This window comes from Choloepus didactylus, chromosome 18 (assembly GCF_015220235.1).
Source record: "Choloepus didactylus isolate mChoDid1 chromosome 18, mChoDid1.pri, whole genome shotgun sequence".
Taxonomy (NCBI): Eukaryota; Metazoa; Chordata; class Mammalia; order Pilosa; family Megalonychidae; genus Choloepus; species Choloepus didactylus.
Genome location: NC_051324.1, coordinates 58,553,185 through 58,575,799, shown reverse-complemented (window position 1 = coordinate 58,575,799; position 22,615 = coordinate 58,553,185). Strand labels below are relative to the sequence as shown.

The 22,615-nt window shown below is 34.6% G+C and overlaps 1 protein-coding gene across 3 annotated transcripts in view; it reads left to right on the top strand.

Moving 5' to 3' along the window:
- Window positions 1-14,335: 14,335 nt before the first annotated feature.
- Window positions 14,336-22,615, top strand: part of LOC119513995 — a 56,849-nt gene continuing 48,569 nt past the window's right edge. For 2 of the 3 annotated variants that reach the window (XM_037809492.1, XM_037809491.1), the window contains exons 1-6: window positions 14,336-14,804; window positions 16,448-16,501; window positions 17,667-17,771; window positions 18,297-18,350; window positions 19,704-19,808; window positions 21,318-21,371. In XM_037809492.1, coding sequence (XP_037665420.1) covers window positions 14,744-14,804; window positions 16,448-16,501; window positions 17,667-17,771; window positions 18,297-18,350; window positions 19,704-19,808; window positions 21,318-21,371 — 433 coding nt within the window. In that variant the 5' untranslated portion in view covers window positions 14,336-14,743. The remainder of the gene's footprint in view (window positions 14,805-16,447; window positions 16,502-17,666; window positions 17,772-18,296; window positions 18,351-19,703; window positions 19,809-21,317; window positions 21,372-22,615) is intronic. The other variant, XM_037809493.1, reaches the window with a different exon arrangement.

Here is a 22,615-nt window from a genome sequence, read left to right as displayed (position 1 = left end):
CAAAGAAAGTTGTTTGAATTTTGATTGGGATTGAAGTGAATCTGTAAATTGCTTTGGATGTTACTAACACTATTTAGTTTCCTAGTTCATGAACACAGAATATCATTCCATTTATTTAGGTCTTCTTGGATTTTTTTTTAGGAATATTTTGTAGTTTTCTGTATACAGATCTATCACATCCTTGGTTAGATTTATTCTTAGATATTTTACTCTTTTAGTTGCTATTGTGAATGGAATTCTTTTCTTGATTTCTAGTTCCCATTGTTTGTGTATGGAAACACTACTGGTTATGGGGTGTTCATCCTGTACCCCACCACTTTGCTGAATTCATTTATTAGCTCAAGTTTTGCTTTGTTTTGTTTTTCCCCAGGATTTTCTCTATATTGTGTCATATCATCTGCAAATAGGGAATGTTTTACGTCTTCCATTTCAATTTGGATGCCTTTTATTATTATTTTTTCTTTCCTAATTGCTCTAAAAAGAACTTCCAGTATAATTTTGAATACCAGTGGTGAAAGTGGGCATCCTTGTCTTGTTCCTGATCTTAGAGGGAAACTTTGTCAATCACCATTAAGTAGGTTGTTAGCTGTGGGATTTCCATATATGACCTTTATCATGTTGAGGACATGTCCTTCCATTCCTAATGTTCTAAGTGTTTTTATCAGGAAGGGTGCTGCATTTTGTCAAATGAGTTTTCTGCATCAATTGAGATGATCATGTGGTCCTTTTCCTTCATTCTGGTAATGTAATATATTACATTAATGATTTTCTTTTGTTGACCAGACCTTGCATACTGGGATTAAAACCCACTTATCATGGTGTATTAACTCTTTTTATGTGCAGTTGAATTCAGTTTGCTAGTATTTTGTTGAGGACTTTTGCATCAATTTTCATAAGAGATATTGGTCTATAGAGTTCTTTTCTTGTGGTATCTTCATGTGACTTTGGGACGAGGGTGATTTGGCCTCATAGTATAAGTTAGGGAGTGTTTCTTCTTAAATTTTTTAGAAGAGTTTGTGCAGAATTGGAGTTTTCTTCTTGGAATGTTTGGTAGAATTCACCTGTAAAGCCATCTGATCCTGGACTTTTCTTTTTTAGGAGATTTTTGATGACTGATTCAATCTGTTTGCTACAATTGGTTTGTTGAAATCTTCTATTTCTTCTCACATTCAATGTGGGAAAGTTATGTGTTTCTGGGAATTTGTCCATTTCATCTAGGTTGTCTAATTTATTAGCATGCAATTGTTCATAGTTTCCTCTTATAGCACTTTTTATGTCAGTGGGGTCAGTAATAATGTCCCCCTTTTCATTTCTGGTTTTTGTTATTTGTATCCTCTTTTTTTTTTTTCTTTGCCACTCTAGCTAAAGGTTTGTTGATTTTATTGATCTTTTCAAAGAAACAACTTCTGGATTTTTTGATTCTATGTTTTTCTTGTTTTCTGATCTTTGTTATTTCCCTCCTTCTGCTCACTTTGGGTTTAGTTTGCGCTTCTTTTTCTAGTTCTTCCAGTTTTGAAGTTAGGTCTCTGATTTGAAGTCTCTCTTTTTTTTTAATGTAAGCATGTTGGGCTATCAATTTCCTTCTCAGCAGTGCCTTCACTACATCCCATAAATTCTGGTATGTTGTATTTTCATTTGCCTCAAGATATTTCTTAATTTCACCTCAAGATATTTTCCCAATTTTACTTCTGAATTCCTCTTTAACCTGTTAGTTTTTAAGTGTATGTTATTTAATTTCCACATATTTGAGAATTGTTCATTTCTCTCTGTGTTATTGATTTCTAGCTTCATTCCATAATGGCTGGAAAATATAAATTGTATGATTTCAATATTTTTGAATTTATTGTTATTTGCTTTGTGGCCCAACATACGGTCTATCCTGGAGAATTATCCAGGTACACTTGGGAAGAGTGGGTATTCAGTTTTCTATATGTTTTCTGCAATGTTTTATGTATGTTAGTTAGGTATAACTGGTTGAGTGTATCATTCAAATCCTGTACAGTTATCCCTTCCTCATTGCAACTTTCCCCATTGTAGTTTCAATATATTGCAGATTGGCATAAGAAATTAAATGAGAATTTTTGGGGAGATTTTCAGAAGCCACAGATGACACACAAAGGCCAGCATATGATACACAGGCTAGAAGTATTTAGGATTGCATTCAGCAGACTCTAGCATCATATAAAAAAATGATTCCCTAAAGGAAAATGAAGGTGAAGGGTCTATCCTTACAGATTTTCAGACCAGCAAAGGCAGTTTGAAAAATTTAATTAAAGGTTTAGCCTATGCAATGTAAAAGTAACAGAAGAGGCAGCATCTCCTGATCAAGAAGCAGCTAGGGGTTTTCATGAAACCCTGCAAAAACCATTTTATGTGGATTTTCCAGATCATGGGTTCTCCACACCTGTAACGCCCATGATGTGGAAGGGATAACTGTACTTCATTATTGATTTCCTGACTGGATGTTCTTATACACTATTTGAGAGTTGTGTGTTAAAGTCTCTGACTACTAATGTAAAACAGTCAATGTCTCCTTTTAAATCTGTCAGTATTTACTTCATATATTTTGGGGCTCTGATGTTAGGTGCTGTGTATTTATAATTGTTACATCTTCCTGTAGAATTGTCTACTTTATCAAGATATAATCTCCCTCATGACTGTTTTTGACATATCTATTTTATCTGTTACTAGTATAGATACCCCAGCTCTTTTTTGGTTACTATTTGCATGGTATGTATTTTCTCCATTCTTTCATTCTCAATCTACTGTATCTTTGACTGTAAGGAGAGTCTCTTGTAGACAACGTATAGTTGGATGATGCTTTTTTATTCATTCTGCCGATCTCTGTGTTTTGACTGCAGAGTTCAATCCATTTACATTTAGAATCACTACTAATTATAGGACTTTCTTATGTCATTTTGCTATTTAGCCTTTGTAAATCTTATTCCTTTTTCATATCTCCCTTCCATAAAAGCCTACTTTTATATTTATTTTTTTTATTTTATTTTGTAGTATATCAAATGCCTTTTCATTTCTATCTGGATGTATTTTTTATCTGTTTTCCTTATGGTTACCATGGGGTTAAAATTTAACACCCTGAATAAATAACAATCCTTTATGGTTTGATACCAACTTAACTTTAGTAGCATGCACATATACTTTTCCTATACTCTTCTGTTCACCACCATTTTTTGTACTTGTTACCACTTATATCTTTGCACACTGTATGTCCATAAACCAAGATTTATCATTACTTTTCATTTGTTTGCATTTTACCACCCATAGGAGATAAGAAGTGGAGGTACATAACAAAAGAAAAAAAAAACAATAAAATACTGGAATTTAAAATTACCCAAATGGTTACCGTTACTGCAGGTTTTTATTTACATAGCTTGAGCCACTGTCTAGTTTCCCTTTATTTCACTGTGAAGAATTCCCTTTAGCATTGTCTGTAGGGTAGGTCTGACGGTGATGAACTCCCTTAGCTTTTGTTTATCTGAGAATGTCATAATTTCTCCTTCATTTTTTATTCAATTTTACTGAGCTATATTGATATACCATACTATCATCCAAAGTGTATAATCAATTGTTCACAGTACCATTATAGTTGTGCATTCATCACCACAATTTTTTAACATTTTCATTACTCCAAAGAAAGAATAAAAATAAAAATAAAAGAACATCCAAACATCCCATCCCCTGTCCCTCCCAATGATTAATTTACTTTTTATCCCCATTTTTCTACTCATCTGTCCATACACTGGGTAAAGGGAGTGTGAGCCACAACGTTTTTCACAATTGCACTGTCACTCTATGTAAGTTATATAGTTATATGATCATCTTCAAGAATCAAGGATACTGGGTTGCAGATCAACAGTTTCAGGTATTTCTTCTAGCTATTCCAATACACTAAAAACTGCAAAGCAATGTCTACATAACACATAAGAATAACCTCCAGAATAACCTCTCTACTCCATTTGAAATCTCTCAGCCACCAAAACTTTATTTTATTTAATTTCTTTTCCCCCTTTTGGTCAAGAAGACTTTCTCAATCCCCAAATGCTGGGTCCAGCCTAATCCCCAGGGGTCATGTCCCACATTGCTAGGGATGTTTACACCCCTCGGAGTCATGTCCCATGTAGGTGGAAGGGCGGTGAGTTTAACTGCAGAGGTGGCTTAAAGAGAGAGGACACATCTGAGCAACAAACATGATTGACTGGGTGAGACACATAGTCACAATTATAAGTAGACTTAGCCTGTCCTTTACAGTAACAAGCTTCATAAGGGCAAGCCGTAAGATCAAGGACTTGGCCTACTAAACTGGTAGTCCCCAATGCTTGCAAGAATATCAGGAGTTGCCCCTGTGGGGAAGCTTAATATGTCCACATTTTCCCCCAGTCCTTCAGTGGGTTTTGCTAGTAGTTTTTATTCTCTGCCCAAATTACTCTGGGATGTATCAGTGTTTATCTTTCACCTGTACAAACCAACCAGATCTCACTCCCTATTCAAGGTTCTGTATAACTACAATGTTTGAATAAACTGACCATACAAGTTAAATTATATAGCATGCTACATAAAATATAGATTTTGAACCAAATAAACATCTCTTCCTTTGGTCTCACACAGAAGGTGAAGTTTTAAAACACTGTCAGTATCATCCTTTACCCTTTAGTCTGATTTACCTTAGTCGTAACTAGATTACCTTCATTCAAATCTCTAATTGAAGTCTGAACTATTTTTCAGAACCAAGTCCATTTCATTCATATCTCTAAATGAAGTCTGATTCTTTTTCAGCTTCTTTAACAGTTGCTATATGGGGAAATGCTGACATTAATAGCTGTCCAACACTGGCTCTGAGTCTCAGGTGTCAACAGATACCCAAAGTTTTAGGGACTGACCAGGTTATACACAAACAGCTCAGTATCTCAGAATTTAGAAATAACCATTACAACTCATGAACAGATGTAATGCTGTAAGAGTGTACAATCTGGGAACCTTTACCATAAGCCTTCCCCTGATAACCTGTGCTTTCAGATTCAATTCTCAGAGTTCCTACATTATAGTTAGTCCACATTAGTGAGTTGTTATAATGTTTGTCTTTTCATTTCTGGTTTATTTCACTCAACATACTGTCCTCAAGTTCCATTCACCTAATTGCATACTTCACAACTTTATTCCTACCTGTAGCTGCTGAATATTTCATTGTATGTGTACACCACAGTTTGTCATTCCATTCATCAGTCGATATACCCTTAGGCACCTCCGTCCATTGTGAATTGTGAATACTCCCATCATAAGCATCAGTGTGCAAATGTCCATTCATGTCCCTGCTCTCAGTTATTCCAAGTATATACTGAATAATGGGATTGCAGGACCATATGGCAACCCCACACTTAGCTTCTTGTGGCACTACCACACTGCCCTCCAGATGGACTGCACCATTTTACTCCCCCACCAACAGTGATTTGGTAATTCCCTCTCTCCACATTTTCACCCAGTGTCTTCTTTTTTTAATTCATTTTTATTGAGATATATTCACATACCATGCAGTCATACAAAACAAAGCATACATTCAATTGTTTACAGTACCCTTATATAGTTGTTCATTCATCACCAAAATTAATTTTTGACATTTTCATTACCACACACACAAAAATAATAAGAATAAAAACCAAATTGAAAAAGAACAACCAAAGTAAAAACGAACACTGGGTGCCTTCCTTTTTTTTTTTTTTTTTTCTTTTTTCTCCCCCCCAATTTTCTACTCCTCCATCCATAAACTGGACAAAGGGGATTGTGGTCTATATGGCTTTCCCAATCACATTGTCACCCCTCATATATTACATTTTTATACAATCATCTACAAGATTCATGGGTTCTGGGTTGTAGTTTGATAGTTTCAGGTATTTACTGCTAGCTACTCCAATTCATTAGAACCTAAAAAGGCTTGTCTATATTGTGCTTAATAGTGCCCACCAGAATGACCTCTTGGCTCCTTTTGGAATCTCTCTGCCACTGAAGCTTATTTCATTTCCTTTCACGTCCCCCTTTTGGTCAAGAAAAAGTTCTCCATCCCACGATGCTGGGTCTAGATTCCTCCCTGGGAGGCATATTCCGCGTTGCCAGGGAGATTCACTCCCCTGGGTATCAGATCCCATGTAGTGGGGAGGGCAGTGATTTCACCTGCTAAGTTGGCTTAGCTAGAGAGAGAGGGCCACATCTGAGCAACAAAGAGGCATTTGGGAGGAGGCTCTTAGGCACAATTATAGGGAGGCCTAGCCTCTCCTTTGCAGCAACAGTCTTGCCAAAGGCAAGTCCCGTGGTAGAGGGCTCAGCCCATCAAACCACCAGTCCCCTATGTCTGTGAGCACATCAGCAACCATCGAGGTGGGGAAGCCTAACACTCCTGCATTCTCCACCCCCTCCTCAAGGGGGCTCTGCATATTTTTTTCATTTTTTTTAATTAACTTTTTTTAAAATTAACTAAATAAAAAAAAATTTTTTTAAAATATACAATAAAGAAACGTTTCAAACAAACCATAACAAGGGAGTAAGAAAAAGACAACTAACCTAAAATAACTACTTTACTTCCAACATGTTCCTACTCTACCCCAAGAAAATAACCTAATATAGCAACATTTTTGTGAACTTGTTCCTACCATACCCATCAGAAATTAACAAACCATACTTATTCCTGGGCATTCCCAGAATGTTAAATTTACCCACTATAGCTTATCTGTTCTTACTGGGTTATCGTTCCCCCTTCATTAATTGCTCTCTATTGCTAGTTCCCCTACATTCTACATTATAAACCATTTATTTTAAGAGTGTGTTGTTTAACCCCCAGGTGCTTGTGAATTTCCTAAGTCTCTGATGGTGATTGACTTCTGATTGTATTCCATTGTGGTCAGAGAATGTGCTTTGAATAATTTCATTTTTTTTTTTAATTTATTGAGGCTTGTTTTATGTCCCAGCATATGGTCTATTCCGGAGAAAGTTCCATGATCACTAGAGAAGAATGTGCATCCTGGTGATTTGGGATGCAATGTTCTATATATGTTTGTTAAATCAAATTCATTTATCAGATTGTTTAGGTTTTCAGTTTCCTTGTTGGTCTTCTGTCTGGTTGATCTATCTATAGGAGAGAGTGATGTGTGTTGAAGTCTTCCACAATTATTGTGGAAACATCCATTGCTACCTTTAGTTTTGCCAGTGTTTGTCTCATGTATTTTGTGGCACCATGATTGGGTGCATAAACATTTATGATTCTTATTTCTTCTTGTTGAATTGCCCCTTTTATTAGCATGTAGTGGCCTTCTTTGTCTCTCATAACATCCTTGCATTTAAAGTCTATTTAATCTGAGATTAATATTGCTACTCCTGTTTTCTTTTGGCTGTAGCTTGCATGAAATATTTTTTCCGTCCTTTCACTTTCAATTTCTTTGTGTCCCTGTGTCTAAGATGAGTCTCTTGCATGCAACATATTGATGGTTCATATTTTTTGATCCATTCTGCCAATCTATATCTTTTTATTGGGGAGTTTAATCCATTTACATTCAACATTATTACTATGAAGGTGTTTCTTGAATCAGCCATCCTATCCTTTGGTTTCTTTGTCAGATAAGTTTTTCCCCTGTCTCTCTTATTGTCTTTTAATGAACCAATATTGAATCTCTCTAGTACTGAACCTTTCTCTCTATGTCTCTCTCCTTTCTTTGTTTCTCCGTTGGTAGGGCTCCCTTTAGTATTTGAAGTAGGACAGGTCTTTTATTAGCAAAATCTCTCAGCATTTGTTTGTCTGTGAAAATTTAAGCTCTCCCTCAAATTTGAAGGAGAGCTTTGCTGGATTTCTTGGTTGGAAATTTTCCTCTCTGAGAATTTTAAATATGTCATGCCACTGCCTTCTGGCCTCCAAGGTGGCCACAGAGTAGTCACTACTTAGTCTTATTTTGTTTCCTTTGTATATGGTGAACTGCTTTTCTCTTGCCGCTTCCAGAACTTGCTTCTTCTCTTCAGTATTTGACAGTGTGATCAGAATATGTCTCGGAGTGGGTTTATTTGGATTTATTCAATTTGGAGTTCGCTGGGCATTTATGCTTTGTGTATTTATATTGCATAGAAGGTTGTGGAAGTTTTCCCCAACAGTTTCTTTGAATACTCTTTCTAGACCTTTACCCTTCTCTTCCCCTTCTGGGACACCAATGAGTCTTATATGTGGATGTTTTATTTTATCTATCATATCCCTGAGATTCATTTCTATTTTTTCAATTTTTTCCCCTTCTTTCTTTTGTTCTTTCATTTCCCATTCTGTGGTCCTCGAGTTTGCTGATTTGTTGTTCAGCTTCCTCTAGTCTTGTACTATGAGTATCCAGAATCTTTTTAATTTGGTCATTTATTTTATTTCCTTAAGATCATCTATTTTTTAATTTAGTTTTGCAATCTCTTCTTTATGCTCTTCTAGGGCCTTCTTCATGTCCTTTATATCCTGTGCCATGCTCTTGTTGTTTGTCTTTAGTTCTTTGATTAATTGCTCCAAGTACTGTGTCTCCTCTGATCTTCTGATTTGGGTGTTTGGGTTTGGGTTATCCATATCATCTGGTTTTATCATATGCTTTAAAATTTTCTGTTGTTTTTTGGCCTCTTGGCATTCGCTTTACTTGATAGGGTTCTTTTAGGATATGTAGGATTATTCAAAATCTAATCTCTGATTTGTCAGATCTACAGCTTGGTGGCATACGCTTTGTCTAACTAACCAACAGATGGTCTCTTCCTAGCTTCTGGTCATTCGCCAGCAAACCTTGACATTCCTTGGCTTGCCCCGCTGCAACACTTTACTTTCTGCCTCTATTGTCACATGATCTTCTTTCTGTGTCTGGTCTTTTCTCCCTTCTTAAAATACACCAGTCATATTGGATTAAGGGCCACCCTTTTCCAGTATGGCATCTTTTTGTTTTTTGTTTTTTGTTAAACAATACAAATTTATGTTTTCACAGTTTTGAAGGCTAGAACTGTAAAACAAAGGCATTGGCAGGGCAATGCTTTCTCTGAACTCTGTAGCATTCTGGTGGTAGCTTGCCAGCAATCCATAATTCAATTTCCTGTCTCCATATATGGCCATCTTCTTCCTTCTGTCTCCTTAGAATGACATCATTTCAACTTAACTAATTCAGTCTCCAATGACCCTATTTCCAATTAAGATCACATTCACAGTATTGGGCTTTAGGACTTCAATGTATCTTTTCAGGGAACACAATTCAACCCATAACACTTAGCATGTGTCCTTTCACTTATTGGACAGGCCTTACATATCTGATGAAAGAATCAGTGAGTGGAGGGACTTACCCAAAAGACTAAGAAAGAAGTAGCTGTATCTGGTTGGAAGGTGTAGAAATTCATTAACAATTGCCTAGAATAAATACTCACTCTCTGATTTCAAGCCAAGCAATATACCCCGAGAAAACCTGAAATGACTAGAAATAAATCAAATCAAATTAAACTAAATCAAAACAAATGAGAGCAACTAGGACTGTTTCCCAGTCATCTTCACTTACTTAACCCATTCCCATGTAATAAGTCCAAAGCAGCATTGCAAGAAATAGTTTTGGCTTGTTCCCATTTAAGAACCCTTAATTCTTAAAGAATGCTATAACTGGTCACAATCTAGACAGTGTTAATTCCACAGTGGGGAATCTAGTACATATACAGAATACAGATTCAGGCTTTGACTTCGTTCCTTCTGTTGCACTCTCTCAGATTCTGTCATTTCTCCATTCCAGCTTCATGTCCATCAAGTCCTAGTCACTGGGTGTTAGATCTATTTACACTATTATTTATCTGTAGGCATACCTTGGAGATATTTTGGGTTCGTTTCCAGACCACCATCTCAATAAAGTGAATTTTTGGTTTCCCAGTGCATATAAAAGTTATGCTTAAACTATACTGTAGTTTATTAAGTGTGCGATAGCATTATGCCTAAAAAACAATGTACATACCTTAATTAAAAATACTTTCTGGCTAAAAAATGCTAACCATTATCTGAGCTTTCAGTGAGTCATAATCTTTTTACTGGTCGAGGGTCCTGCCTCTACACTGATGGCTGCTGACTGATCAAGGTGGTTGCTGAAGGTTGGGGTGGCTGTGGAAATTTCTTAAAATAAGACAATGATGAAATTTTGCTGCATGTACTTTTCCTTTCAGGAAACTTTTCTCTGTAAAATGTGATACTGTTTGATAGCATTTTACCCCCAATAGAACTTCTTTCAAAATGGGGTCAGTCTTCTCAAACTCTGCCACTGCTTTATCAACTAAGTTTATGTAATAATCTGAATCATTTTTTGTTATTTCAACAATGTTCACAGCACCTTCACCAGGAGTAGATTCCATCTCAAGAAATCACTTTCTTTGCTCATCCATCAGAAGCATCTGCTCATCTGTCCAAGTTTTATCATGAGATTGCAGAAATTCTGGCACATCTTCAGGCTCCACTTCTAATTATAGTTCACTTTCTATTTGTATCACATCTGCAGTTACTTTCTCCCCTGAAGTCTTGAACCCCTCAAAGTCATGTGTGAAGGTTGGAATCAGCTTCTTCCAAACTCCTGTTAATGATACTTTTACCTCCTCCCATGAATCATGAATGTTCTTAATAGCAATAAAATGGTGAATCCTTTCCAGAAAATTTTCAGTTGGCTCTGCCCAGATCCATGAAAGGAATCACTATCTATGGCAGCTATGATCTCGTAAAATGTATTTCTTAAATAATAAGACTTGAAAGTCAAAATAACTCCTTGACCCATGGGCTGCAGAATGGATGCTGTGTTAGCAGGCATGCAAACAACATTAATCTCATTGTAGATCTCCATCACAGCTCTTGGGTGATCAGGTGTTCTGTCAATGAGCAGTAAAACTTGAAAATAATCTTTTTTTCTGGGCAGTGGGTCTCAATAGTGGGCTTAAAATATTCAGTAAACCATGTTGTAAGCAGATGTGCTGTCATCCAGGCTTTTGTTGTTCCATTTATAGAGCACGGGCAGAATAGATTTAGCATAATTCTTAAGAGCCCTAGGATTTTCTGAATGGTTAATGATCATTGGCTTCAACTTCAAGTCACCAGCTGCATTAGCCTCTAACAAGAGAGTTAGACTGTCTTTCAAAGCTTTGAAGCCAGGCATTGACTTCTCCCCTCCAGCTATGAATTTCTTAGATGGCATGTTCTTCCAATGTAACGCAGTTTCTTCTACATTGAAAATCTGTTGTTTAGTGTAGCCACCTTCACCAGTTATCTTAATTAGATCTTCTGGATAACTTGCTGCAGCTTCTGCATCAGCACTTCATGCTACACCTTGCACTTTTAGTTACAGAGATAGCTTCCTTCCTTAAACCTCATGAACCAACCTCTTCTAGCTTCTTACTTTTATTCTGCCACTTCCTCACCTCTCTCAGCTTTCATAGATAATAAAGCATGCCCTGAGGATTTGGAGCCTCTGCCTAGGCATGTTCCTGGCTGCAACCCCACCCCGCTATTGCCTCCCAGGATAGGTTCATGGTCAAAATGTTCCATGCCTCCTGGCACTTTGATCTTCCCCTTCTCAGCCCTGCTTCATGCCCCTCTCCCCACACCCAACAGGGACCTGGCACATACACCTAACAACATGTTGTGGCAGGGCATGGTGGCAGCAGTTGAGCTCTGGGCTGGCAATGCCACAGCACATTCAGCTGTGTCAAGACTTTTTCCCACCCCCATCAGGTACATAGCAAATCCCCAATGAAGTTTGCAATACTTTGGGTGGTTGTTCATTTGGGCATCTGGCTCATGGAAACTGGAAATGCCTGGATCAATCTGGCTAAGGTCTCTAAGACTGGACTAGTGGGCACTAGTAAGGATCTGCACTGGCCCAAGAGTGTTTCATGGCTGAGAGAATGCAACATTAAATAGCCAAAAAATTAAAAACAAAAAACAAAGCGACAGGATAAGAGACTACGAAGGATGAAAAATGTTTTTTTTCCCCCTGAGTTTTGAATAAGGGATCTCATATCTTCATTTTGCATTTGCCCCTATAAATTATCTAACTGACCCTGATGGGGTTGATCAGTCCTTGATATTGGAACAGTTCCCATGTTTCCATAACTCTCCAGCTTCTTTTTCCCAAAGATAGAAGGTAGAAATATTTATCCAATGTTTATAGATATATTGGTAACAAAAGATTGAGAACACCTAAATATGTCTCTGCCATTCCAAGTTAATAGGTGAAATAACTAAAGGAAAATATTAGTAAATGACAGAAAGTGAAAAGAGGAGTATCTCTTTCAACATAAGCACGGGGAAGAACTTTGTGTTTGTAACAGATGTAAGGGCTGCCGGAGAACCAAACCAACACCATTAGCCCATTCTACCATTTCTACAAGTTTAAGACAGAGAAATTAGTTCTCTTGGACAAACCTCTTGATTCAGAAAAGATTGTTGGTTGAATCTATTCCTTGACTTAGCTACTGCATCTTTTTGTAATATTTTCCATATACTAATTATGAATTTTATTACAGCTAATGGGAAAGTTGACCTCAATATATTGAAGGAAGCAGTGGAAACTATTATAGGTTAATTAAAAGTTACTAAAACTCTAATGTCTTAAGTCTTTATACTAAATTATATTTTTATACAGCCCCATCGTTCCTTCATTGCTTTGTTTATTCTGCTACTCCTCTTTTGTAGTATTGAAATATTTGTATGTAAATGCCTGGAATTAAATTTAACAGCAACTACATTTTAGCATTAAAACTTCAGGCAATATTCTAGTAGAAAATTCTTTTGTTTCTGGAATCTTGTCCAATAATTGTCACTATTCCTGCTTTTAAAACCAAAATTGAAATTAGCGCAGCAAATAATACAGCAAACCTTTCATAAAAATAGTGATTCTTTTATCTTTAAGAGACTAAGGGCGATAGTATCCTGAAAAAATGTTTGGATAATATATTTACAATATACTAATTATATCATAAAGTACATCATTTAAAGTTCTTCATGTCTATTGTATCACTACGAGTAAGGAAAAAATCATGTTTCTATGAAAGTCATTGACAATGTTGGACAATTCTCAGTGTGCTTTCCTGCTTATATAGCTATTGTAGCTAAAGCTTAATAGATAGCAATAATTTTTTCATGTTTTTGGAGGTATGAGACCTTTCTCAGTATGCTAATCTATCACTATTTTGATTGTGTTTAAGGAGGAGATATTGATGACAGTGATGTGGAAAGTCTTCTAGGAGAAATGGGAATAACATTCACAGATAAGGAAAATAAGGAGCTGGTAAAAAATCTTCCAGGTGGTGGTAAGAATCTTAAATATCAATATGGCCTTCTAAGCAGCATATATTTCTTATTTTGTTTGTGAGAATTTCTATAACATTTCATTCAGATAGCATGGAAAAAATATTTAAAAAATCATTTGGAATGAATTATCTCTTGTCCCTATAGTCATATATGTAAGTATGTATACACACCCATGCATACACATACCTAAAGGAAAGGCACATTCTAATTTGCTAACGTGCTATCTGAAAAGAGTTGGAGAATAAGAGTAAGAAATTATCCAAACAAAAATGAAAAAGAAGAAGAAATTAGACTTAAAAATCATATTTGTATATATGATGCAACTTTTACATTTATGAAAACTTATATAAGATTATAATTTTAAAGAAAAAAAACATGAATAACCAAGCTTTACCTTAAAAAGAATTCTGACTATTAAGTACTTTTTTGGGGAAATCACCAGCATCTTAATTCACAAATCCTGCAATAAAGGTTAAGAAAAACTTTTGTAACCCTTTATTCCTTTGAGGGAAATTTTAAAGTTTAAACTGGGAATTATGTGGAGAGCAGGAAAAGGGAATTGGAGAGATGAAAAGAAATATAAAAAGTATCCTAAAGCATTGTAAATTGCCAGCACTGACATTCTTAGGTGCCAACAATGGAATAGAGTGGCTACATATATTTTCTAAATTTAAAAGTAAATTGGTAACTTACTAGAACAAATTACAAATCTCATTTAACTTAAATTATAACTTTTGCTGCCTTGGTAAATTTCCACTTCACTGGCATGTGACCTAATTTATATGTTTCTTGTAACTAATGGAAAAATCTACAAGAAGAGATTAATGGATGGTTTGAAGTCTCTTAAAGGTAAGTTAAAAAACAAAATGAACCTGAGAGACACAGATATACCCTTTCCTAGATATTAAATTGTGAATGATGCCAAAATACTTAATGCCATTCCTAGATTCCTATAAAAATTGGCTGTTAGCAAAATATCTTCTCTTTGGATTTTTTTTTAAGTTTTCTCTGATTTGGCAGAAAAGAAACAATTTCTGAACAGTGAAACTTTGGGAAAATTGTTCAGAGAATTTAGTTAAGAGTTGATCAATTAATCTGGAAAGGTAAACAAATATGAACCATCTGATGAGAAGTATTCAATTCCTTTTCCCATTTCTGTGAAGTAATAAGTGGCACGTTTTATTGCATTTATGCTGTGTAAGCCTGTCACCAAGTTTCAACTAAGGAAAGAGGTTCTGTTTTTAAATCCATTATTGACCCTCTTTGTATTCTGGGACCTTAATCTTCATGCTGAAAATGATAACCATAATACCCAGAAATTAAGAACTTTGGATCCATCAGATTTTGCTCGTACTCCTCTCATTTTCCCAAGTTGGGACTATTGATGTCAATAAACTGGAGTCCGTTTTGGAAAACATGGGCTTGAACCTCACAGAAGAAGAAATGAAGGATCTGAGATCAAACCTGCCTGTTAATGGTGAGCTCTATTTAAGACCTTTTTAAACTACTTAGGAAAACCTGGGATTTTGCATAAGCATCAATTATTTATTTCATGTAGGTAGGCATTTAGAAAAATGCATTAAGAGTCCAGAAAGCAATTAAGGACTAATGGTCTTTTATCATTGCTATCAGTTTAGAATATAATGTATTTCTCTTGAAAACTGAACAGGGATGACAGTTTGTTCAGGACCACTACCAGATCTGGAAAACTGGGGAAAGAAAACAATTAAGGAACAGAAGAATACAATGGAATAAAGTTAGGGGAAAAAAAAAACAAAATGACAATGAGAAGGAAAGAATGCTAAAAGTGGGAAATTATTTAAATACCACCAACTATCCATTAAAGTGATCATTTCCATTACTACTAATCCTACTTCATCCAGGCAATTACCATTGGTCATGAAGAAAGGATGGGAAGGAATGACAGGTCTGTCACACATCACCTTTGCCATGAGCCTTAACTGAACCTGACAATTAACATAAGATCAAGGACAATGAAAGATTCAGATTGAGATGCAGGTCATATTCACTGTGTACATTTGGGAACCATTTGAATTTATGTAATTTGGCTTAGTTACTTAGTCACAAATAATTTACTCTAAAAAGCATATTATAGTAAAATCAGGATCCATTAAAGGAAATTTAATAAATTGGACTTCATTGAAATTTAAAATTTTTGTTCAGTGAAAGCCCATGCAAAGAAGACAAAAGAAACTACAGATGGGAGAAGATAATTGGAAACCACATATTCCCAAAGGACTAATATCTATGATACATAAAGAACCATCAAAACTTAACAATATAAAATATTGCAAAGTTACACAGGTGATAAAATTGTATATAACTTAATACACACAGAGACATGCAAATGAATACAAATAAAACTGGGGTAATCTGCATAAGGTGGATTATATCAATGTCAATATCCTGCATGTAGTATTATGCTACAGTTCTATAAGATCTTACCATTGAGGAAAGTAGGTAAAATGTACAACTCATCTCTCCATATTGTTTCTTACAACTACATGTGAATCTGCAATTATCTCAATAAAAATTTCAAAAAATTAAATTGAAAAGAATTTTATTATATAGAAATTTATTAGAGTCTGCATAGTATATTAGCCCATCATGAAATCCTTGAAATGAAGGAATTGCTCAAAATGATTATGATACCCAAAAAGAGTAAGTAAATCTGTTTGGGTTTATTAAAATAACTAGGAAGTACTGAGTAGGACCCATTCATAAGAAGATCATTACTAAAATCCAAATGGAACCATTATTAAAGAGTATACCAAATGTAAATCATGTTCTAGTGGCTTGATTTAATACAACCAGGTTCCTCAAGCCTAAGAGCTAAAAAGTAGGCCCTTGAAAAGAGGTAACTTCTTAGGCCTTAGCTATTGTAGGTTTGATTTTTTACAGAAGAATTGAATCACAGTTACATTGTTGAAATTCTTACCTCTTTCATATTTAACTACCTCACTCCAATTATTCTCATGAAGAGGGTAAAAGTAAGGAACGTTTTGTGGTAAATAAATATGGCTGAAATATTTTTATCTGGTTTCACACTATTTCTAGATCTAATAGTCTATTTCTTTTTGTATGCATTTCTTCTTGTAGCAGATGGTAAAGTTGCAATGAGAATATTGTTGGATGCATTAAAAGCTTTTACAGGTAAGCAAAAACCTATGCTTCATGCATAATTTTTTATTATATTTTAAATTATTTTTGAATAATTATTTTTAGTTTTCTATTCCTGATTTGTTAATTTTGGCCTTTTACCTTTTTTGATAAAACTTGTTTCAAATATCATAAAATTTGCTTTTATATATAGTAATGAAAAGTTTAAACTTACTAGAAACTTGTAAGCTTTCTGGAAGTTTTTTACTAACAATATTTACATTATTTATCATCTCCCAAATCAGAATAAATCAAGTAACAATAAGACTTTCTTATTGTCACTATGAAGAGTAAATCACAAAATTCATTAAAAATTTAAAATGTGCAGTAGTCTCTGATAAAATGTATAAATTAATTCATTGTGGTATTCTAATTGACCAGACAGTTATTCAAGTAAAATTTAGTCTCCTCTACTTTGACCTGCCCTCAAATTAGGGAATCATAGTTTTTAGGATTTTCAAATATACAGATTTTATATATGATCCCTCTTTTGATTTGGTATATATATATACACACACACACACCTTATAATGCCTTTGAAAATGCTCAAATTAGGCAAAAAAATTTAAGACATTTTAAATTGGCTCTTACTTGAAATAATTACTTATTCTACACAATTCTTTTTTTAAAAACAATTTTATTCACATGCCATACAATCCTAAGTGTTCAATCAATGGCTCCTAGTATAATCACATAGTTATGCATTCACTACCACAGTCAATATGAGAACATTCTCATTTCTTCAAAAAAAAAAAAAATCTCATACCACTTATATCCCCTATTATTGACATTTAGCTTTGGTATAGTGCCTTTGCTACAATTAATGAAAGAATATTACAGTGTTACTGTTAACTATAGACCTTAGTTTGCATTAATTGTATTTTCCCATGTACTACCCTATTATTAACATCTTGTAATAGTGATGTACATTTGTTATAGTTCCTGTAAGAACTTTCTTATATTTGTACAGTTATCGACCATCATTGTCTATTCTAGGTTTCGCTAAATTATACAGTCCCAGTTTTTATCCTCTAGCTTTCCTTCTGGTGACATACACGTCCCTAGCCTTCTTTCAACCATATTCACACTCAGATTTGTTAATTACACTTACAGTATTGTTTACACAATTCTTGAATGGTAACATTCATATTTTTTGAAGGACCAAAGGTTGATGTGCGATGTCTACAGGATATTCTGAACCACATGGGGATTGAGCTAACAGATAAAGAACAAATGAAGCTGCTAAAAACACTGCCTATTGATGGTGAGCCATATAGATGCTGATGTTGACTGCTAGAGAGCTTAGTTTTATGGAACTGTGGGAGAAGTTTTTAAATTCTCTGTTTACCATTGAAAAAAACATTATTAATGAGAAAAAGTAAATTTTAAGTTATATGATACCATTTATTCTTTTTATCCATAAGTCAATAATCAGGGCTAAGCAAACATTTTGATGTCTTCCCCTATAGCCAATGAAATAAAATAATAGAAAGTGCTGGACTGAAAGATTTTTTTAGAAGGGCTAGACAGAAGAGATCAAGGAAGGAAAAAAAAACGAATCTTCAGTGAATGGAGTCCATTAATAATTGTTTCAGGTGTTAAAATTGTATAATTTGTCACACTGAAATGGTTGTCATTTCCTCTCTCCATATTTTTTTAACTGGATGATGAGATAAAGATACAGCTGTTGAGTAAATAATAGGAATCGTATAGAGATTATGAAATATATGTACCATCTTTATGAGTATTTGTATCAATTTTTTTTAACATAGTGTGTTTTGCATTATAGCTGCTGGGAAGATCTATAAAAATAGATTGTTGGATGATGTGAAGTCTCTCAAAAGTGAGTAAAACAATTTGATTTAAGGTTTAAATTTTTATCATTAGAGTTTTAATGTTACTATGAATTAATTTTTAAATTTAGCTTCCTTCATTATAAATATATTTTAGTTTGTAATGTGCTGCTTTTTTATCCTTGTAGGTGGTCTCAGAATATCTTATATTTTTCAAAACTTAACCCTTCAAGTATAACCTGTAATCTAGTTAGGTATTACAAAAAGTAAAGAGAATAAAAGATAAGTGCTCTGAGAATTGACTAAACAAGAACAACAAAAAATAATTCCTGCTTATTGTCAGAAAGACTTTGATTTCAGATAAAATTAAATTAAGGTTTATATGGTTCCTCTAAATTAAAGTTCTGTTAAGGAAAAATGTAGACAGCAACACAAGATTATGGCCAAGGTAACTTTTTTTTCTTTTCTTGTTTCCCCCATTCCTTAGTCCAGAAAAAGAGAAGGGAATAGGGAGCAGTGGAAAAGCATTAGAGGCTCTGCCACTTGATAACTACTGAGTGGAGTCTCCTGCCACTGGAAGAATGTCTCCTGACTTTCCTAGGCCTTTGGGAAGAGTGGCAGCAGGGTGATTTCTTAAAGAATTTAATGTGGAAGTTGTCCATGGTGGCATTCATTTTATAACAAGTTGCTTGTGTTTTTGTCAGCTTAATTGAGTATTACCTTAAAAATGGGGCACTGATAGCTGGAGGCTTGATTTGTCAGTCTCTCTGTAGTTCTTGTTTTCTATCTAACCCATCTAACCCACAGGAATATCTTATCTACCTCTTAAAGTCTCTAGGCATCCTGTTTTACAGTTTTTACATTAAATTTTCCTCTCTAGTCACTCCCAGCCCCAAGTCATGCTCAACTTCAGAACATTTTTTAGCTAAAGCCCTCTCTGGTATCATCCTAAGTGACTATAGAGATAAATATTATATCCTTCTTTTCTAATGCAAATAGCTTTCTGCTTTAAAATATTCATGAAAATAATCTATACTGTTAAACTATTTTCATAGTATGGATAAACCAGATGAGGGCAATTTCAAAGTTCCAGAGCATACTACTTCTATTTTTCTGGCAACCAAAGATGTCATGTTAACCTCAGTTTAAAACCCCTTCAAAAACTATTTCCTGGGTTTAATTTCACAAAGGCAAAGTTAAAGTTTCTTTAATACAAAGTTAAACCAAAGTTTAGTACTTATGTTTAAAAGCCATAATAATACTACAGAAAAGGAATATATTTTCCTATGCTCCTTATATTTTTCATTGTAGTAGTAAAACATTTTAATATAATAATTATGTAGAGCATTTATATATTTCATATCTTAATAAATTTATCATTCTTTATGTATCGCTTTCTTCAGAAGGGAAAGTTAAAAGAAGTAAAATGAATATTGCTCTAGAAAACCTGGGAATCAAGCTCACAGAAAAGGAGATTAAAAGTCTGGTGGAAAACCTACCAGATAATGGTGAGCACTGTAGTTACTTCTGTGCCTTTGTGAAGAGCTCTTCCTTGTGAACTTTTATATGAGGATTTTTGAAATAAGGATTATATGATGCTAAAAAGAAATATTAAGTAAACTACATTAGAACCTGATCCTAAAGGAAAATATAATCTCGCTTAATTTTTAAAAGTCTAAATTTATTGCTCATAACCCTTTTTTTAAAGTCCAAATGAAAAGGATGAAAAGATAAGCTACAGACTTGGAGGTAATATTTGCAAATCACTTATTCTTGCTGTTTCTGATATCACTTCACAAAGGATTGTTATCTAGAATATGTAAAGAGATCTCGAAACTCAGCAGTACAAAAAGCAAGCAACTAATCCAATTAGAAAATGAGCAAAGGGCATGAAGGGACATTTCACCAAAAAAAAATGACATATCACTGTACAACTTTCAGAATGGCTGAAAAAAAAAAGTGGTAACACCAAATGCTGCTGAGATGTAGAGAAAGTGGGTCACTCATGTAATGCTGGTGGGAAAGTAAAATGGTATAGCCACTGTGGAAAAGAGTTTGGCAGATTCATAAAAAGTTAAAAACAAACAAACAAACAAAAACACCTAAACATGCAACTACTATATGATCCAGAAATTGCCCGCCTTGAGCATTTATCTCTGAGATGAAAACTTATGCTTACACAAAAACCTATATGCAAATGTTCATAGCTGCATTATTTGTAATAGCCAAAAACTGGAATTAGCAGGTGAATGGTTAAATAAACTGTGATACATAAAAGAACTTGGATGAAACTCCAAGAAGTTACACTGAGTGAAAAAAGCCAATCTCTAAATGCTACATACTGCATTATTCCATTTCCATAACATGTTTGAAAAGGCAAAACTTTAGAAATGGAGGACAGATTAATGATTGCCAAGAAATTGGGACCTGGGGTGGTTGGAGGCAGGAGAATGATGGGTGTGGATATAAATAGGCAACATGAGAGATCTTTGTGGTGTTGGAACTGTTCAGTTTCTTGCTTGTAGCAATAAATACATGAGCCTAAATGAGTGACAAAATTGTGTAGAACTCAGCACACACACAGACACACAAATAAGTGCAAGCAAAATGCAGAAATCTGAATAAGATTAGTGGAGTGTATCAATGTCATCTGGTTTGTTTCATTGTATTATAGTTAATAAGATGTTACAGTTACTGGGAAAAGTAAGTGTACAAAGAATCTCTCAATTCTATGTTGTACAACTGCATGTAATTCTACAGTTACCTCAGTAAAAGCTTCATGAAAAAAATAAATGGAATCCTTCAATCAGATTCCATTTTCCTAAGGATAAAGACCCTCTTAACTACTTTAAAGTTAATACTTGCATCCCAGGTTTATATTCTTAAAATTGAATCAAATAAGTTAATAGAGTTAATAGACTTTGGTTGATCTCTTATTTCCCAATATAACCTCTTTATGTTTGTTTGTTTTGTATGTGAATCTCAGGCATTTTACTTTATTTGGGCTTTTCTTGTAGCTAATGGGAAGATTGAGCTTAAAACATTGATGGATACAGTGACAGCTGTTACAGGTTAGTAAAGAATTACTCTGAATCTTAAATTTTTACACTTCATTAGACTTTAATGCTCCATTACAACTATCATTTCACTGTGTTTTTAATCTGCCATTTTAGCATTTTATTGAGAAACAATTTCTATTTATTGCTAAGAATTAGGATTGGCAAACTGTGTCACCTGGGCCAAACATGGTACCTGTTTTTGCAAATTAAGTTTTATTGGAACACAAACATAAATATATTGTTTATGACTACTTTAGCACTACAACAGCAGAACTGAATAGTTGTGCAGGAACTGGTCCACAAAACCTAAAATATTTGCTAGATGTGAGTACACAGAAGGACCACACTACCTGAGTTTGAGATACAAAATATTTATATGTTCTGTGTCTTCCTTGCTGATGATGTGGTTAGAAGGAACAGAGCTGAAGATCAAGCAAGAGGGCCCACAAAGGGAAGTGGTCTGACCAGTGACACAGACTGTTTCAGAGAGACATGGGGACAAGGACACCTGGATAACAGTTGTAGTTTGCCAATAACACTGAGAAGACATAGCTTTTGTGTTTCTTGGGCAGAGGACACATGGGGCCAGAATGGGTGTCACCAATCAGTCAGGAGAATAATGAGTCTCATGATATTTACCATATCAGAAAATTTAGTGTCTCCATTAGTGCCTCATGTGCCTCGAGCATATTTGGCATATGATAAATATTTAGAACCTTTTATATACTTAGTTTATCAGGAATATTTAGTGAACAGGTGCCTCATGTATTTTCTGCTTCATGAATATTAGCTAATGCTTGGTCCTTCCATTGCTTTCTATCCTCTATTTCAAAACTACTCATCTATACTGAACACATCCTTAAAGCTTTAGCCTATGTATTACAAACTACAAACTGGAAGTAATGTACTTCCTTATCTCCAAAATAGAAGTAAATATTCTTAAAAGCAAATGCATATTATACTGGATTAACTTATTAAGTAGTGAAGTAAAAGTAAAGATACAACATTTGTAATTAAGAGAATAACAGAAATATTGAATTGAGATTAATGATCTGTGATATCTTAAATAACTTGGAAATGGGAAGACACTTAATCCTGTTTTGTGTTGCCTTACTCCATAATTATAGGTGCTGCATGTTTAGGGTTAAGGGAACAATTCTGTTTCCATAATGGCTGGTGATACAAGGTCTCATGCTACTGTTGTTCACATAGTTGTTATAACTGCTGCCTAACAGACACATGATTTTGTTTTTTCA